Source organism: Protomyctophum parallelum, assembly GCF_964188405.1.
Source record: "Protomyctophum parallelum genome assembly, chromosome: 15".
In the NCBI taxonomy this organism is placed as follows: domain Eukaryota; kingdom Metazoa; phylum Chordata; class Actinopteri; order Myctophiformes; family Myctophidae; genus Protomyctophum; species Protomyctophum parallelum.
This window is the reverse complement of record NC_139710.1, coordinates 14,162,150-14,179,939: the sequence shown is the minus strand read 5'-3', so window position 1 is coordinate 14,179,939 and position 17,790 is coordinate 14,162,150. Positions and strand designations below refer to the sequence as shown.

At 43.0% G+C, this 17,790-nt stretch overlaps 1 protein-coding gene across 2 annotated transcripts in view; it reads right to left on the bottom strand.

Annotated features, from left to right (window-relative positions):
* grid2 (glutamate receptor, ionotropic, delta 2) overlaps window positions 1–17,790 on the bottom strand; it is a 765,355-nt gene that overhangs the window by 640,672 nt on the left and 106,893 nt on the right. For both annotated transcript variants that reach the window (XM_083784600.1, XM_083784599.1), the window contains exon 2: window positions 6,860–7,015. In XM_083784600.1, the coding sequence (XP_083640726.1) occupies window positions 6,860–7,015 (156 nt within the window). The remainder of the gene's footprint in view (window positions 1–6,859; window positions 7,016–17,790) is intronic.

Sequence of the window (17,790 nt, the reverse complement as noted above, 5' to 3'; positions counted from 1 at the left end):
CCGAGTCGGGTCAATACAAGTAAAATAATATAGCCCTTCCAAAAAGAATACAAACAGCCAATAGCATATTACAAGTTATGAATCTTGAACCTAAGGCAACTAAAACAATTGTAAAAGGTGTTTGCTGTAGTAAATAAGGCAGTGTGTTTGAATCTGCATACAGGACTCTCGCCCTCCCACCCCTCACTGGTGCAAAGTCGGGTAGGAAAAACGGGGACGCGGTTTGGTGTTGGTGCCACCACGTGATCATCGCCAAACCCCACCCCCCTCCAGAGGACATCTCCAACCCCATTCAATTGCTGTGCTGAATAAGTCCGTCAAACTGTAGCACATTCAGTAGCTATATAATTCTAAAAGGCTGTAGTGCAGTGTTGTAGAAGTGCAAGGTTGATGTTTATCTACTGTATACTGTAAAGTCCTGAGTGTCAACTCTGGGTTACAGTACAGATACTTATTTTTCTTTCCTTTGAATGTCTATGTCTATGTCTTGCCTTTTAACCTGAAAATGTATAAATAAAATTGTAAAAAAAATCAAAATCAGTCAGGTGGTCTGCGCCATTTCTGTGCTTACAGACCTATTATTCAAAGCACGGAACACAGCATAGTGTGGTTGTTTGTTTGATTTCACACACTGGTACATACTTACACATGATTAGCCACAGCAATACATGAATTAATTGTGCATCACATTTTAATAGCGTTGTACACATGAATGAATCTCCTTGTTGCACGAAAGGGGGGGGGGGGGGGGGCACAGATTAATAAAGTATTGTGTGCCTCCCTTGCGATGATGAATTACCTTTTAAAAACCATTGGGAACGTTTTAATCATTGAGAGCACTTGTCTCTTGTTTTGGCCAACAGAAGAGTAGTACACTGAGGCAGTCAGTGTACGCTGGCAAACAGACGGAGTAATACACGGCCAATTGATTTGCTAGCCAACTAGCCAAGAATATACACAGATAAACAAGGTGGAGGAGCGGAGAGGCTTTCGAGTTCTGACAACGCCAAACCAGATAGACTGGCAGGGAGGTATACTATATAGACATACACGCAGACAGAATGTGAATCAGTCAGTCAAGAGGATGCAGTCCAGAACCAACGCACTGTCGGGAAAGCCAAAAGACAGGCGCACAAACAATGGGGCACGCGTCCAATAAGGAACTCAGTCCAGGACTTTCCAGATGTGCAGATAGACAGTCAATCCATGAACTAGACAGGGTGATTAGATGCTTGGCGGTTCAAATCCCAGGAAGGTTAAGCGAAATTATAATGCTGTCCCCTTCAGCAACATCAACGATTAAGGTGAGCCCCAAAAATGCTTCAATGCCGTTGATGATTAACTACCGTACTAATAGAGAAATGGGGTTGTACAAGTCTTTCTTATTTTTTCTAATTGAATACACACTCCTGCAGTTCCCCTGCGAGCAATTTAGTTTAGTTTTTTTATGGAGGGAGGAGGGGGAGACTCCTCTTAAGTGACGTTGTTTAGTTGTTTGGGCAAGGGTTTTCAAGATGCATTTTGGTCATTCCAGCATTCTACTGTAGTGGAAACATTGCAACTGCAAAAATAAAATAAAATAGAAAAAGCGCTCCTTGGAGCACAGGTTTCCAACAGGTCAGGTAGGTTATTGTGGCCTCCTGGTGGCACCAACGTGAAAAGGGGGGCAGATTGCACACTGCATTCATGGTTTAAGGCATTTTGTTCAAATGGACCAATCCTGCACACTTTGGAAGCCAATCTTAGCTGATCAGGATGGAATTCACTGATTCACTTAACAATAAAGACAGCTCAGAAAATGCAGCCCAAGAAATGTGTTACTCGCCAAAGCAAAGGCAGTTTAGTGGTGTTCAAAGCCTTTTCTCTGCAGATGAAGCCTCTCATAGACTAGTCATAACCCCATAATTTGTGTAAATAATATAAAGAAAAGAAAATAGCCAGACTAGTAGACACCAAAAACCCTGGCAGAGTGTTAGCGATAACTCGCCAACACTACAGAGCTACAGTCCATGAACTGATTAGGTTATTTTAGGTGGTCTATGGGCAAGGTCATTGTGACCTCACAAAACACATTTATTAAATTCCTTCAAAGTCCTCACTACATTTACAGCATAAATCTGGACAGACAAGGATGTAAACTGTAAATGGTTGGCAGAGGCCTACTGTACATCCACAATGTGGTATTTCTAGTTTAGACTTTAGACTGTCAGAGAGCAGATGCATACTGTACAGTGCAATGGGATCAATGGCTTATATTCATTTGATAATTTCTGCTGCGAAACTTAGAACAATATTATAACTTATATATAATTAAGAGTACTGTCTTGACCTGCTCTATATGGAAAATGTCATGAGATAACTTTGGTTGTGGTTTTTCTAGCTATATATATAATAAAGTGGACTTGACTAGACATTTGCATCCCTAGGTTGTACTGGGAGGCTCCAAGGTGGTATGCTAAATGCTTACAATATGAAATGCAAATCAATTTTCAGTGACAGTATGAATGTGAAGCAGTGTGCTGCTGAAAATCACCAAGCATGCTCAGCAAAAAGCATTCCCTCATGTCTACAAAACAGTTTGGGAATGGATAGACGGAGTTTGAGAAGACAGATAGTGCAGGACAGGCACCAATATGAAATATGGGAATCATAACTGTGGAAAGGTGTATGGACTGAATGTATGGAAAGAGACAAACCAATGCATGCAACTTTATGCCTGGGATCATAACAGGAGCATAGTGTTGGTGTATCTGCCGAGGTATAGCAGACCTTCCTCTGCCTGCTATGTAGTCACATGGTTAGAGCTAGATCAAACAGAACAATGATATGCCCCCAACCAATCAGACGTTGGTGTGATTTAACAAATGCATTATTTTTTAGGTTCATGTTAGGAGTTGTTAGGTTTAGGCATGGATATTGTGTGGTTGGTTACACTTTGGCTAAGGATCTGGAACACTACCCCTGTCATAGTCCAACCTCTCTTCACAAAAAAAAACTCTCCATAGCAAAATCCTGAGTGTTAATTTACCACTGGGGATTTTGCTGTGCAATAATCCAGCAAAACAACAGCTAACCAAGAATGAAAACAATAAATAAAATACAAAATCCTATGCTATTATCTTTTGACTTTGAGGAGTCTGGTAAGGTAACAAAACACATGGTAAACACAAACACATGCACACACACACACACACACACACACACACACACACACACACACACATGCGTACACACAATCACGTGTGCCCACACACCGACTTCAGGAAATCACTAGAGACTTCAAAGGAACTCAGCCTGACTACTGCACAATGTTACAGATCTCTTTAATCAAAGCAGCAGCATTAACAACACACACACACACACACACACACACACACACACACACACACACACACACACACACACACACACACATGTGCACATGCACACACGTGTGTGTGTGTGTGTGTGTGTGTGTGTGTGTGTGTGTGTGTGTGTGTGTGTGTGTGTGTGTGTGTGTGTGTGTGTGTGAGGGTGTGTGTGTGTGTGTGTGTGTGTGTGTGTGCGTGCGTGTGCGTGAGTGTGAGTGTGTGTGTGTGTGCGCGTGTGTGTATGTTTTGAGGACGGGGTTTCTTTTTACTTATTTAATTTAACTTATTTGGACTCCACTGGCTATGGGCTGACCTGATGTCACCCTTCCAAATTTTGTGGGAGAGACTGACTGAAATCGTTAAACTTTTAAATGGCCATTGCAAATGTGAAATGAATCAATACTGAGCAACTGCATGACCCTTTCTCTTCTAAAAGGTTATCAGTTAGTTGGAGGACTATATACTGTAGGTGAAATGGAGATAGTTTCAGTCGCTGTTGTTTTTATTAGGTGGTTGGACCAGCTACTATGCAGTAGAAAGTACAAGTACAGTACTCAAACATTTTCATGTCAATCACCCCCCAAGAATATATATGTAATTGGCCACTGACCCCCATCTGAAAATATGTTGTTCCAGGGACCCACCCAGAAGCAAAGATTTGAGTTAAAACCGTTCGCACTGAAAGAATATATACAGTATATTCAAGGATTTGCACCACATTTTCACGATTAAAAAAAAAATAGCAGACGTACAAGCTCATAGAACGGCACTCGTGCCGCGCTATGAGCTTGTAGATCTGCTATTTTTCAACAGCTAAAATATTACATAATGCTTAAAACACCAAAAGGGGTGGGTTAATTGTCTCCACCAGGCCGAAGGCATGTGGGGAGAGTATGTTTTGCACTCCGTCCGTCCGTGTGTCCGTCCGTCCGTCCGTGTGTCCGTCCGTCCGTGTGTCCGTCCGTCCGTGTGTCCGTGAGCAGCTAATCTCGGCCACCGTTAACTCGATGCCACATTTTGCACACACACTCCCTGGATGCCAACGATGAACCTCTGCCCCAAACTTTCCAGAACGGCCTGTTATAGCGCCACCAGGAGGCCGCTTTGTGCAAAACAAGTTTTTGCACAGTACACCTACAGATTTTGTCCAAACATCACGCAAATTGGTACACAGTCTCTCTAGAGCCATTCAACGAAACCGGTCTTTCACATTTCTCAGACTCCATCCTGATTGGTTAAGATTGGCTTCCAAAGTTCACAGGAGTGCTCAGTTTCAAACAAAATGCTGCAAATCATGAACACATCGCGTGATTTCCGTGAAATTGTGCACCCACATTCCCACTAGGCCGAGGACGAAATGCCACATGAACAATTTCAACTCAGACTCAAGGTGGCGCTATAACTGGCCGAAAAGTGTTTTTACCTCTAACTGCACGGATCTGTGGATAACTTTGTATGCCAACTCCCTAGAGGCCAAGGAAAAACCTTTGCCTGGAATTTTTCACATCTGCTCTTTATAGCGCCACCAGGAGGCCGACATATGTAAAACACATTTTCTATTATTACTCCTTCAGATTTTATCCAAATTTCACGCAAATCGGTATACACTATCTCCATAGTCATGTGATCAACACGGAGCGCCACCATTTCCCATCTTCCATCCTGATTGGCTAAGATTGGCTTCCAAAGCTCACACGATTCGTCCATTTCGAAAAAAGGCCACAAATCACAAACAGTGTGCAATTTCCGTTAAATTATACACGCACATTTTCACTAGGCCGAGGACGACATGCCACAATTTTTTCCTCAAAATCAGCCTCACGGTGGCGCTATAACAGGCCAATTCCTGTTTTTAGCTATAACTGCATCGATCTGTATACAACTTATGTATGCACACATGGAAAAACATTGTACCTGCATCCCTCCAACACGAACCTCCGGCCCAAATCTTCCTCAACAGCCTGTTATAGCGCCACCATGAGGCCACAACCTGACCTGCCCTGGTGGAGACCTGTGCCGATTGGCACTTTGTCTAGTTGCCTCTGCTTTTGATACCCCACCTCTGGTCATTCATTTTTATCGCCAGTGGGATAAGTTTTATCCCTGCTTCTGGTCAGACGGAATACATAAAGGCCTACATACGCTTTCTTTTGAGAAATGTAGACAGACATTTATGTGAGATAATAATAACACAACAGAATTGTCAACCACACTGACCCTCGTGTCAGAAATTGTCAAAAATGTTACATCATCTGGAGTTGAGTCAAGCCGGTACCATGCAGGGGGAAATGATCAGAGGCTTAATGTTGTCTCTTTTCATCTCATCTTATCCCCATCTGCCTGACCCAACCTCGAGCCGGCTTTAGGTTGGCAGAAAAACATTTCAGTTGACAAAATAAATAAAATAGACACAATCGAGGAACTTTCTTTTTAGCGTGTTGCGATAGGAACTCGGTGACCTTGAAAACAGATGTATTCTACAGCAGCAATGGACAATATAAACATTCAGTCTTGTGGACCTTGTTCTTGTTTATACTCTGCCCTCCTCCCACTCGGCAGTAAAAAAAAATATTCCTGGAAAAGTTCCATTGACACCATTATTTTTGAGTTTTGATAAACGTATGACCAAGAGGTATAGATAGTGAAAAGTATATACTACACACTACGCTTCAATATAAGTACTTAATTCAGAAGTTGTTTGTATTCAAGACTATCAAGAATTATGTTAGTACATGCTAGTATGTGTTTCTGATGCATGTAATCTACTGCATGTCTTTCAATAAACCAAAATTTATTTAGACTGTATACAGTACACAATGACGTATATACCATACAGGGAATTGTCCCACATATTATTTCATGTTTAATTTATACCTTTGTGCGGTGTAACTGTCATTGAACGGTATAATGTTAGGCTATATCTAAAGTGTTTCAAAAGCCAGTCTCATATTCCAACAAGAAGGCAAAAGTACTATCCATACTGTAGCTTGACTTGGTCGCGTAAAAACTTGATAGAATTTGAGCCTGAACGAGATCCAAAACCTGAAACATTTGTGGCCAAATGTGACCTGGGCTCCTGGGAGTAATGGCTTTCTCTCAGCTATAATATAGTTGCGAGAAAGCCATAGTATGGCCCTGTCTTGACTCAAACACTAATTATCCTGCACAGCGGAAAATGTTGACCCCAGGTCATGTCAAACCTGATAAAATGAAGGGAAGAAATGGTGTGGTGCTGGAGTGGACCAGTGGCTCCTGTCAGATTTGGGCTTATGCATGTTAAGTTGTTCCTCTATTTAATAGTGTCTATTAAATAGCCACGCCTTGAAGAAGACACGATGGTATAGAAAACCGGTCGGTATTGAGTGGCATTTTATAATTTCAATATGTAATAGCCCTGCCAACATATTAAAGGATTTTTAAATGTATCCTTGCTCCGTGTGTGCTGGAAGCCTGTCTCGATGAGACCTCTTCATTACATGTCAGAAGTTGTGTTGAGACGGTCCTCCTACCTTCCTGTACAGCCTGGAAGGGGTTGTTTCCATCAACAAACTCTACAGAGATGGTGATCTTCTCCGTCTCCAGGATCTCGTTGTTGAGGTTGAGGTCTGCCACCGCCAAGCGGAACACCTCGTCGTCCTTCCGCGCCGACTCATCAAAGATGGCGCCTGCCATGACAAAAGAGAAAGAGAGGAAGAGATTGTGAATGTGAGCAGACATTTTTTTTCAGATGCGGATACGCAGACGATTACATATTAATTTGGGAGTCCTTGACATGAGAACCACTGTTTTAAACAACATTAGGAATAAAACCCAAATAAGCAAATACACTTTAGAAACAAGCAAAAAAGAATGCAACTACCAATATATACAAGCGACTTAAAACAAGCCCAAAGTCGCCTACAAACATGGCAACAAAGAAAGTCACAAACCTGAACGATACCCAGCCTAAGACTCACAGGCACTTTATCCTCAGACCTTTTATGACCAAAAGGACAGGCCTTTAGTTGGTCTATTTGCTTTGGTCTGTTACGCATGCAATTAACCTAATGTGCCCCCTCCCTTTATCTGTCTCTTCCTTCCTTTCTCCCCTTTTAGTCCCTAATTTCCTCAAAGCCAATGAGCCAGAAATTGTCTATGCCAGGGTAGTGAAGCACTTCTAACTGTACTTTACTGACCAGAAAATAAGCCTTGTTGTATGTACTGTATGTGTGTCTACTTTCTATGTGTAAGTAGGCTACATACATGCATATATGCATAACATTCACTGGTGAGGAATCACCAATCAATTGTTCCAAACTGGCTACATGTATATTTTGAGGAAGGGGCTGTTTTCAGCAGAATTTAGGAGAAAGGTTTGTTCCAAGCAGCCCAATGTAGAACCTTGTGTAGAACCTTGTCTGGTACAGCACATTTTCTTATTGAAGAAGGGAGGAAAAAAATAAAAATGTGTATAGCTTTTGCCCTCGGGGCCGTCAGAACACGTCATCATCAAGCTCATGTCACTATGACTCGATTATAGTTATGTATAATCTAGAAACGGGGTCAGCCCCACCCCCAACTATTCATTTCAATGGAAGTTGCACAGTGGCGTTTGAAGCACCCAGAAGAAGTCTGCCGGAAGTACCATCATAACTCTATGGTTGGTGCGAGCTCAACTTTGAGGTCACTTTTGACGCACTTTTGCGTCATGACGTCACTGAACGTCCGTCCACCTCCATGAACATCCTGCAGTTTCAGCTTTGGCCAGTAGGGTCTTCGTGGCTTTAACATTGGCCAGCCGCTCTGGGGGCCTGGATCCAGCGGCATACAGGATGAATATATTGGCTTAAAACGGACTAGGACTGACAGTTACCGCTGTTAAATGACGCCTTTTCATTCTGAATAAAAACTTCAGAATAAAATAATTCTGAAGACCTACAGATACTTTTAAATCCCATAATTTCATTCCGCAGCAGCTTTGGGGCTGGGAAGGCTTCTGGTTGGATATGGACGTGGGCATATATGTTTACGTCTTTACATTTTCTTCACCCGCTACGGGTCCTCTTCTGAGCTGGGAAGGTGATCATCTCGTTTTGTACTTTATTAAAAGTCCGATTGGGTGTGAAAATAGGCAGCACGGCCAGGGCACTGACTATTATTGCATCAAGGTCACTCGTTATTTTTGAGAGAGAGACACACAGTCACAGTCACACACACACACACACACACACACACACACGCACGCACACGCACACGCACACGGACACGCACCAATAAAGCGGCCGCGGCGCGCATGCTAGAAATAATAAATTAACATATGTCGGGATTGGATCTTTGAACTCTCACAGATCAGGGGGATCATCCTCAGCTGCATCACATTTTTTTGTGTGGATTTCTGATCTGCAAAATGCATGGAAAAACGCACTCTATGTGCAAACTCCTCGGAAGATATATTCCCTTGGCGCGCCTTGGAAATGAGCGCCTTGGAAATGAGCGCCTTGGAGTTGGAACGCCTTGGAAATGAGCATGCTCAGAAAGACCAGAATGAACTTCAATCCGAATGAGTCTATACATGAGTAAAAAAAAAAATCAATCGCATTCAACATCGAAATAATCCGGTCAGTTTTTGTAGGCGTTTACATGACAATATTTTTATCCCACGATTTTGTAACCCATTTTTCACCCCTGTGTCAATCATCTAATGTGATCCTGGGCTCTACACACCCTCCGCCAACCTGGGGAGAGCAACGGACTTAACTCATGCTTCCTTCATGCTTGAGTGTCCAAGTTGCTCCTTTACACCTGACAGGGGGGAGTTTCCCTGGTTGGACGTGACAACTTTTAATAGGATTTAACTTTTATTCTGAATTAAAAGGGTTTAAAAGTCCTCATGTAAACCTGACCAGTGACAGATACAGAGATGTCCATATATGGGCATAACGGCCGGATCGGTGGTGCAACGTAGAACTCTAGATGTGTCGAACCTCTAGTGTAATCTAAGAGAAAATCCTCAAAGCAGCAGCAGGAGTAAAAAAATCACACCTGTGTGAAGTGAGGGGCGCTCTTATCATCATACATCATCTCATTCTGGCCAAAATAGCCGATTTGCTCGTCTACATATGACGTACATTTTCCAAACATTACATTTCCAATCTATCTGCCTGATCAAAATTGTACCACAATCAAGGTTCAAATCCCCAATCTCGCAGTAAGATCCCATTTGACTTCAGTTAACAGTTAGGCACCGCAAGAGGCCTGCTAATCAAAAAGCCTTATAAAATAAACATCCTCGAATCATCAACATACTGGCTACTGTAAATACCCGTCTGCTGATTGGGTCTTGGCTATTTCAATCTCCATGCAGTTTAGATGAGGTGAGATAAACAGGCCAAGCAGATAAATAGCAGAGGACTACACAGTACAGACTCCTTAACTATTCCATTACCTCTGAATAATGAATGCAGTTTCAATTGGGTTGAAAATGAGACCGCTGTGAATTATTTTAGCAAACGCAAACAAATCCACGACACGGGGGGGAGTTTAGCTAGAAAAGGACATAGGAGGACGAGGAGAGCGGAGTTGCTGAAGACTGCTTTAATCAGTATATTTCCACCACTGAATGGAAATAAAAAGGCATGAATTGTGAGTTGTGAGAATGAACAATTGCAACCTTTTACATCTCAAGTTATTTCTTGCATTGGTGACTATACATTTGATCCCATGTTGCTTGAGTGACTAACCTAATACATGTGAGGGGAAATGATGGAGGATAGAAGGAAGGTGTGAGGGACAAAGATGGAGAACATAATCAAAGGGCAACTTTACCAATTTAAAGCCCTAGCTATGTAGGCTTACAGTATAGTGGAAATACTGTAGCTCACAACAACACATTTTGTTGTGACCACTTAACCCTGCCATTTCTCCAAAAAATCTTTTGCGAATTTAGGACATTGTGGTAGGGGCCGTGTACCTCACACCTATGTTGCACCGCCTATCGGACCGATATGTCAGAGTCATAGTGTCGGTACCCGTTGTACACGTCTGTCTGTGTCACTTTTGTACCACATACAGTATATGGAGCTCTCTGTATCTGTCCGTCTATACCTGTCCCTTTTATGCCCACCCCTGACACCATTAGTGCCTATACCCAATATATTGGCATGCCCATAAATGGGTATATTGGTTTGATCTGCAATTCTCCTCCTTGCTGATGCGTGACGTGAGTTTTAAGCCAGTCGGTCCAATATACAGTATGCAAATGATCATATATAGGTTTGTTTATGGTTATGGAGTCAGAGTGACGTGGCTGTGGTCCTGCCTATAGTTGCGAACGCAGTGAGCCACTTACTATGACAGCAAGGGCTGAATGTCTGTGTGTGTGTGTGTGTGTGTGTGTGTGTGTCCCGCTGTTACACCACCCGCCCGCCACCAGAGGGCGCAGCTGTAGCACACACACACACACACACACACAGGGCGCAGCTGTAGCACACACACACACAACCACACACACATGAGCTGCGTTCGCTTCCCGCGTTTGCGCGTCTTACTTGTCCATATAGTATGCATATGGCTGTGGTGAATGACATTCCCAAAATAGGGACTGCAGATTGTGTTAAAGTGAATCCTACGGTTCTATTGTGAGGACGACATGTGAAAATAAGACATAATATCATGGGATAACACTTCACAAATCCTTCTGTGTGTTGAGAGATTACTCTCCAAACCGCTTGAAAATCTCTTCCTGTTTTACATACTGTAGGCTGGCAGACATGTTCCAGTTCCTAGAGAGTGAGCAACACACAACACATTTGTCTCTGATTTTCCACATCCTAGAATCAATAGAATGACTCATCATGTACATTTCAATATGGTCAAACTTGCCCTTTCAGTTATCTAAATGTGTGTGCCAGAACATGTAATAAGATCAATGTGCTCTGCCCAGCACATAATAAAAACATGACAGGATGTTGTATCTATGTTGTCTATGTATAATGAGCCCCAACAAGATCTGAACAATTGATCAAAAAAAGTATACAGAAACATTTAATCTGGACTCTCAGACTGGAGTCCAGATTACCATAGAACCCCAACCCTAAATGAATGCTCTGTGACCTAAAATAGCCACGTCGCCGACCACCCCTCCCTATAAGAACCCAATGATTCGCCATGCAACAGTGGCAGTATACTGAAATGTTAATTATGTTCTTAAAATATGTGATCAATTAATGATGTACACCATGTTTTCCACCCCTCTCCCTCCAAGTTGCTCTCTTAATTGCTCACTCGTTCTCCCTGGTTTTGATGGCTGTTCCACCTCTGCAGGGTCAAGCTGTGATTAAATCAGCTAGTATTGTGATGCAAGTGGAAATAGACCACACGCGTGTGCTGTGTGTGCGTGCGTGTATCACGTGAAGTGTGAGAATGCGAGAGAGTGAGACAGAAAGTAGGAGGACAGAACACCAGGGGGAAATGCGCACGCACACACACACACACACACACACACACACACACACACACACACACACACACACACACACACACACACACACACACACACACACACACACACACACACACACACACACACACACACACACACACACACACACACACACACACACACACACACAAACACAAACACACACACACTTCCTTATGTCAACAGGAGACAATTGGGTATGGGATACAAATCTCTCCAAGAGACCATCAACAGACAGCCAGCCTGGTAATGTATTTATCTGTAACCGAGTGTGTACAAATGTACAGTTTTGTGCAGTGGGTGGGTAGAGAGGAGATCGGGTTAAAATGTCCCTCCCCCCGGGCGCTCATCAAGCTGAATCCATTTTGAATTGAAATAACACTAACGATTTCACTGTGTATGTGCTCATGAGGAATGTGTGTGTGTGTGCCTGTAAAGGGGTGGAAACGAGTGCAGGGTGGAGGATGACTTAATGTCTGCCCTTCTATTCCTATTAGAGTAGCAGAGTATCACTGCATACTGATACCCTCTCTCTCTCTCTCTCTCTCTCTCTCTCTTCTGTGATCGTGAGAGCAAAGGCAAACGTCATAACATAAATCAGCCAAGGAAATAAAGGATAAGAATCAAGCTCCACACAGATACCCCAAGGGCGGGCAAGCACTCACACACACTCGCATAGGCACGCTCCGTACACACACACACACACCCACTCTTAAATGTGAAATACCTAATCACCACCTCATTTCCAAAACATCAACAACAGAGGTCATTTTGAACAGATTCAGACTGCTAAAAGTAACAGGACCAAATCAATTGGCCAAGTGCTATCGATTAAAACGTTGCCACTGAACAAGTGTTCAGTATTAATTAATTGCTTATGCTGATAAAGAGGTGATAAATAACTCATTTGTCCACTTAGGTCTGAATAACTTATCTTGATGGAGGTTCTCGACAGAATGGTGAGGTACAAAATGGACATTTGTGAAAAATGGACTGATTGAATCAGGTCATTATTGCTATCCATGATTTATATATCAGGATACCATCACCAATTTGAGTAAGATTTGTGGGAACACAATCGATAATTTGTGTAAATCAGCACAGTGTCGCTGATTTGTGTAAACCAGGAACACAATCCATGATTTGTAAATCAGGAAGCTCCATATTTTGTTACATTTGTAGAATTCCCATTGCAAGGCCAGTTACTCACTGGCCTCCCAGTCCTTCCTCACTTTGTCTCAGTTCAATCCCTTGTTGATACTTCACAATCAAAATCTACTTTAAACACTGCTATCCCGGCCAAGGTTGAGTACAGGGATAAAAGGGGCTTAGTCCTTTTATTTATTTCATGATAGAACATTCATTCCTGGCCTGGGCCGACCTAACGGTCCAGGCATCTAGGCTGGTAATCCTAGCCTGACAGTGTGTGTTGGGTTCGAGTCCCGATCCTGACAAACTTTGCTGAAGGGCAGATTTATATATATATATATATATATATATATATATATAAACATAAATTCTATCTGATTATTATTAGTGTTGGCGGTTGGAAAGCATTGAATGAACATTATAGATCGGGAAGGCAATTCCTACTGTAATCCATGTGTAAAAGTCACACAACTCTAATTAAACTTCATTGTCCACCCTTTCTCCCGAACTGCCACACATGCTGAAACAGCTCAGTGATCTTAGAATGTGTACAGGATCCAACAGTGCCATCCAGGCAGACAAAAGGGACAATGTTGCACACAAAACACCCGGAGCAGAGCCATTATGTTCTCACACTGTATCAAGGGCGTGTAATTAAGCCAATGTCTTCTCAGGGTAACACCATTTTCGGGATGAGTGAGAGGCTGAGTATTAGGAAGAAGAAGAAGAAGAAACAGAATAAATCTAATATGATACAGTCCCTCAGACTTGGTCCCAAGATGCTAGTTATAATGATTATTCTCTCTCTCTCTCTCTCTCTCTAACTGGTATTGAGGATTTGGACATGGATGAGGTCCATTTTATCCTCAGGCAATGATATGGAAGATAATGGAACGTAGAGATATGTATGTGTGTGCGCCTGCACTCACTCACACATTCCCACACCTGTTGTTGAGGGTGTGGCTGTGTGGCGGCTATGTGACAGCGACAGCGATGGGAAAGGAGGTCGTCATCGTAACATTGACAGGCTGACAAGGATAACGACCATGGTCACACACACACACACACACACACACACACACACACACACACACACACACACACACACACACACACACACACAATGATGATGAATACACCAGTCGCCCATTGACATAAACAATCACACTCAAATGTGGGCACAAATTAATACAACTTTTCTCAAAAATACACAATTTCTTGCAGTATAACACACACACACACACACACCCACACGCGTGCGTGCGTATGTGAGTGATGTATAGGAGACGGGAGACAAGGCCGGCATAAGTGTTGCTGTCTGGGTGTGATGATGGAAGCAAGGTGGCGGTGGTGTTGAGTGATGATGATGATGAATGGCGGAGGCTATCACCCTGGAGTGTCAAAAGTCCACAAACACATGCGTGTGCTCACGCACACAAGCATGCATGCACACACAGCTGTGATTTACACTAGTTAGAGTGTGAGTTTGAAGCATAGGCTTTTTTGACATACGTATGTGTCAACGCTTTAGAATTAATGTGTGTGTACAGACAGACAGACAGACAGACAGACAGGTCATACACTCCTGAGACGGAGCTTTTGTGTGAGTGCATGACGTCGTCCATGCACTCCTTGACCTGTTGCGGGAGAGTATACGAGACGGGCCGTGCATAACTAGACAAAATGACAGCACCCACGTTGAAGTGCTTCTATCATTGATTGGCTCATTAAGATTGCCAGGCTTGGAAACGATTGACTGAAAGAAAAGATTTAAACGTTGTGGATGTATTCAGTAGGTTCATACTGTATAAATAAGAGATGCCTTGTTTGTAGACTAGGTAGTAGGTACATGTGAATGGCTGCTTCTGTGTTTGTAGGTATGTGACGGTAAATCCATTTTCAGCAAATAAATGTTTTGACTAAATGCCCAAAATGGTGTTTCAAAAAAGTGTTTCAATTAAGAGTGCGGACAACGACATGTAAGTAATAATGGGAATATGACAGGAATGTTAATGTTAAAGCTTCTGACGAAAGGTAAAGAGTGTGTGCTTGTTCCAATGATACTAGAGTGTGTGTAGCGGGAGTGTGTGGGGGGCAGGGGAACTCTGACTTTTTAAAGTGAACGCGTAATCGCGTATGCTGGCACTGGGAACTGGGGTTTATGCTAACAGCTAGCGGTAGAGATAGAGTTAATGGAGGAATGAACAGCACAGCAACTGATACGAAGCTACATGTTTTATCATGTGAACACACCAGCATTTCACTGCTTAATGTGCCTGTATGAGTGAGTGTCAAATAAACCCACCTTGATGGTTGAATCTTGAACCATCACGAAAATAATTATCACAAATTTTTATTACAATAATTGTCATATAGATAGACACTAACTCATACATGTCAAACTCAAGGCCCGGGGGCCAAATCAGGCCCGTGAATGAATTATCTTTGGCCCGCAGGATGATATTTAATTAGTATTAGAACCTGCCCTTTGGTATATTGCACGGACCACCATAATACTACAAGTCCCACAATGCACTGCGAGTGCATTGTCACGTATCGAGGGCCCGCAAGCGCAAGCATGCGTCTTCTCTTCACTATTGATCAGCAGTGAAAGTATATCACTTGTGGTCAACTTTCAGCTACCCCTCTACACAAAAATGGCCCGTGAAACACAGTCCGGCCCTCGACTTGTACCAATTTCTTTATTTTGGCCCACTGTGTATTTGAGTTTGACATCCCTGCACTAACTGGACAGTTTTCAGTGCTCGCTCTGCTATTTAGTGATGTAGAAAGCAAGAGGTGTAAGCTCTTTTTACCCATTATAAGCATGTAAATTGATTTGCTCCACATTTAAGGAGGTGAGGAGCCAATAGAAGGTGTAGTTACAGTCCCCTCAGTGCTCCGGTCCTTTTGTCAGACACAAAGTCCAGCCAATTAAGGCCAAGGCTAGAATATATCCCTCCTCTAACCGTCCCCTTACCGTGCCTTTTCTCTTCTTTCATCCATCTCTTCACCAACTCGCTCGCCATGTCAGACACTGTACAAAATCCAGCCACGTTCAAGGCTATAGCGGCGCATATTCCTCCTCCAACCTCCGATTATCTTGCCTATTCTATCTCTTTGCCTACTCTCTCCCCCCTCTGCCATATGGATCGACTTGCACCTTTCTCTTAATTCATGTTGTATTGTACTCTCTCACCTATAGTTGGCTGGAACGCCAAGTGACTGACTGAGTCGCTAAGGGAAGTTACACCATTTGTCGGCCAATTGGCATAACAATTTTGAACTAGCCAATCGCAGAGCAATTGTCCCTCCAGTCCATAGGATGCACTCTTTCCTAATGAGTTTAGTTTTCTGCCTTGCTTGGCCTGTCATCAGGCCATACAAGTCGCATTGGAGTGTTACGTCATAAGATTAGTCGGCATGTGAAAGTGGGGTGAAAACACTATGGGCCTGATCTTGTGTCAGAGGCACTAAATCTGTAATTTGGGGATTTAGCATTGCGTGAGAGGCATTCCCCCGTAAAAGAATTGCTACAGTATCAGGTATCAGGTCAGTCAGGAAAATAATTAGTACCTTTCACAGGTCAAAGACAAGATTTTAATTCAGCACCTGGGTATACTGACACTGAGGTTTGGTTATATTTTTCCCTAGCCATTTTTTTTTCTTCTTTTTAATTACATAATGCATTCCTGTGAATTGTCCAAGTAGAATTCTTCACAACATGTTATGCCTGTGGTCTGGTGTGGCCACTTTGTGGAACGGAGCTGATTCAGCTGTGATCGAGCCAGGTTTGACCAGCTTCTGACAGCGGAACTCCTGGCATTAACCCAGACAGGATAGCTTACAGCATGGCTAGCCTGACAGGATAGCTTACAGCATGGCTAGCCTGACAGGAAAGCGCTCTCTATAAATGCCAAGGAGAGTATGGCCAGTGTGCTTCTTGTTTATACAATGCAACTGCCTCAGTGCTTGCTGTATTCTGCTGTGTCATGCCCTAATATTTATAATTTAAACAGTCAATAAAAACCTGTCTCTTGCAGCACTGAGCCATGGCACCTTATTCCGCCTCTTCCTTGACCTTCCGTTCACACCTTCCAGCAGGGATTAGACAACCAGGTTAATGCTGTGCTTAAACTTAGGCCTACGGCCAGGTTTAGGGGCATATCAATATTTTATTTTTGATGAAGAGTTCAACCTCAGACTGAGCCAGAATACAGAACCAATACAACCTGTCCCAAACCCCACTCCACCTTTCTGTTTCTCTTTTCATAGCTTTTTTGGGGGGGGAGGCGCGCCCTTCTATTTTTATTCCACTTACCTCTAATTTCCACACTTCATCTCAGGCGCTTTGTTCCGATTTCTACACTAATTATTACAGCCGCCCTCTATTCCTCCTTCACGTCTCTCTTTCTCCCTAATTTATTCATTATTCTCTCTTTATGCACCTCTATCTCTCCCACCCAGAGGCACCGTCAGGGATTTTGGACCCTGTGAAAGGATATCACATTGGGCCCCAAGCCACCCCCGGCCCTGCACAACCACTGTAACCACACCTACTGTACATAGCTTAATAATTGACACATTCATTGCATTCTCTTTGTGGCTCTCTTGTAGTCCTATAAGTCTTACTTGCAGTGAGCTATTGTGTATGGACTTGTTACAGAGTTACAGTATATTCATGCAGTAGATTAAGTACTTACAATCAATCAAGAGGGAACCGTGAACTGGATTGCAGACAAAACATTTAATTGCAGTTTAATTGCAAGGACCACTCTGATGAGAGAGGAATGGAATGAAATGGACCTGCAAGGGTCCTCCTCAAGGAACACT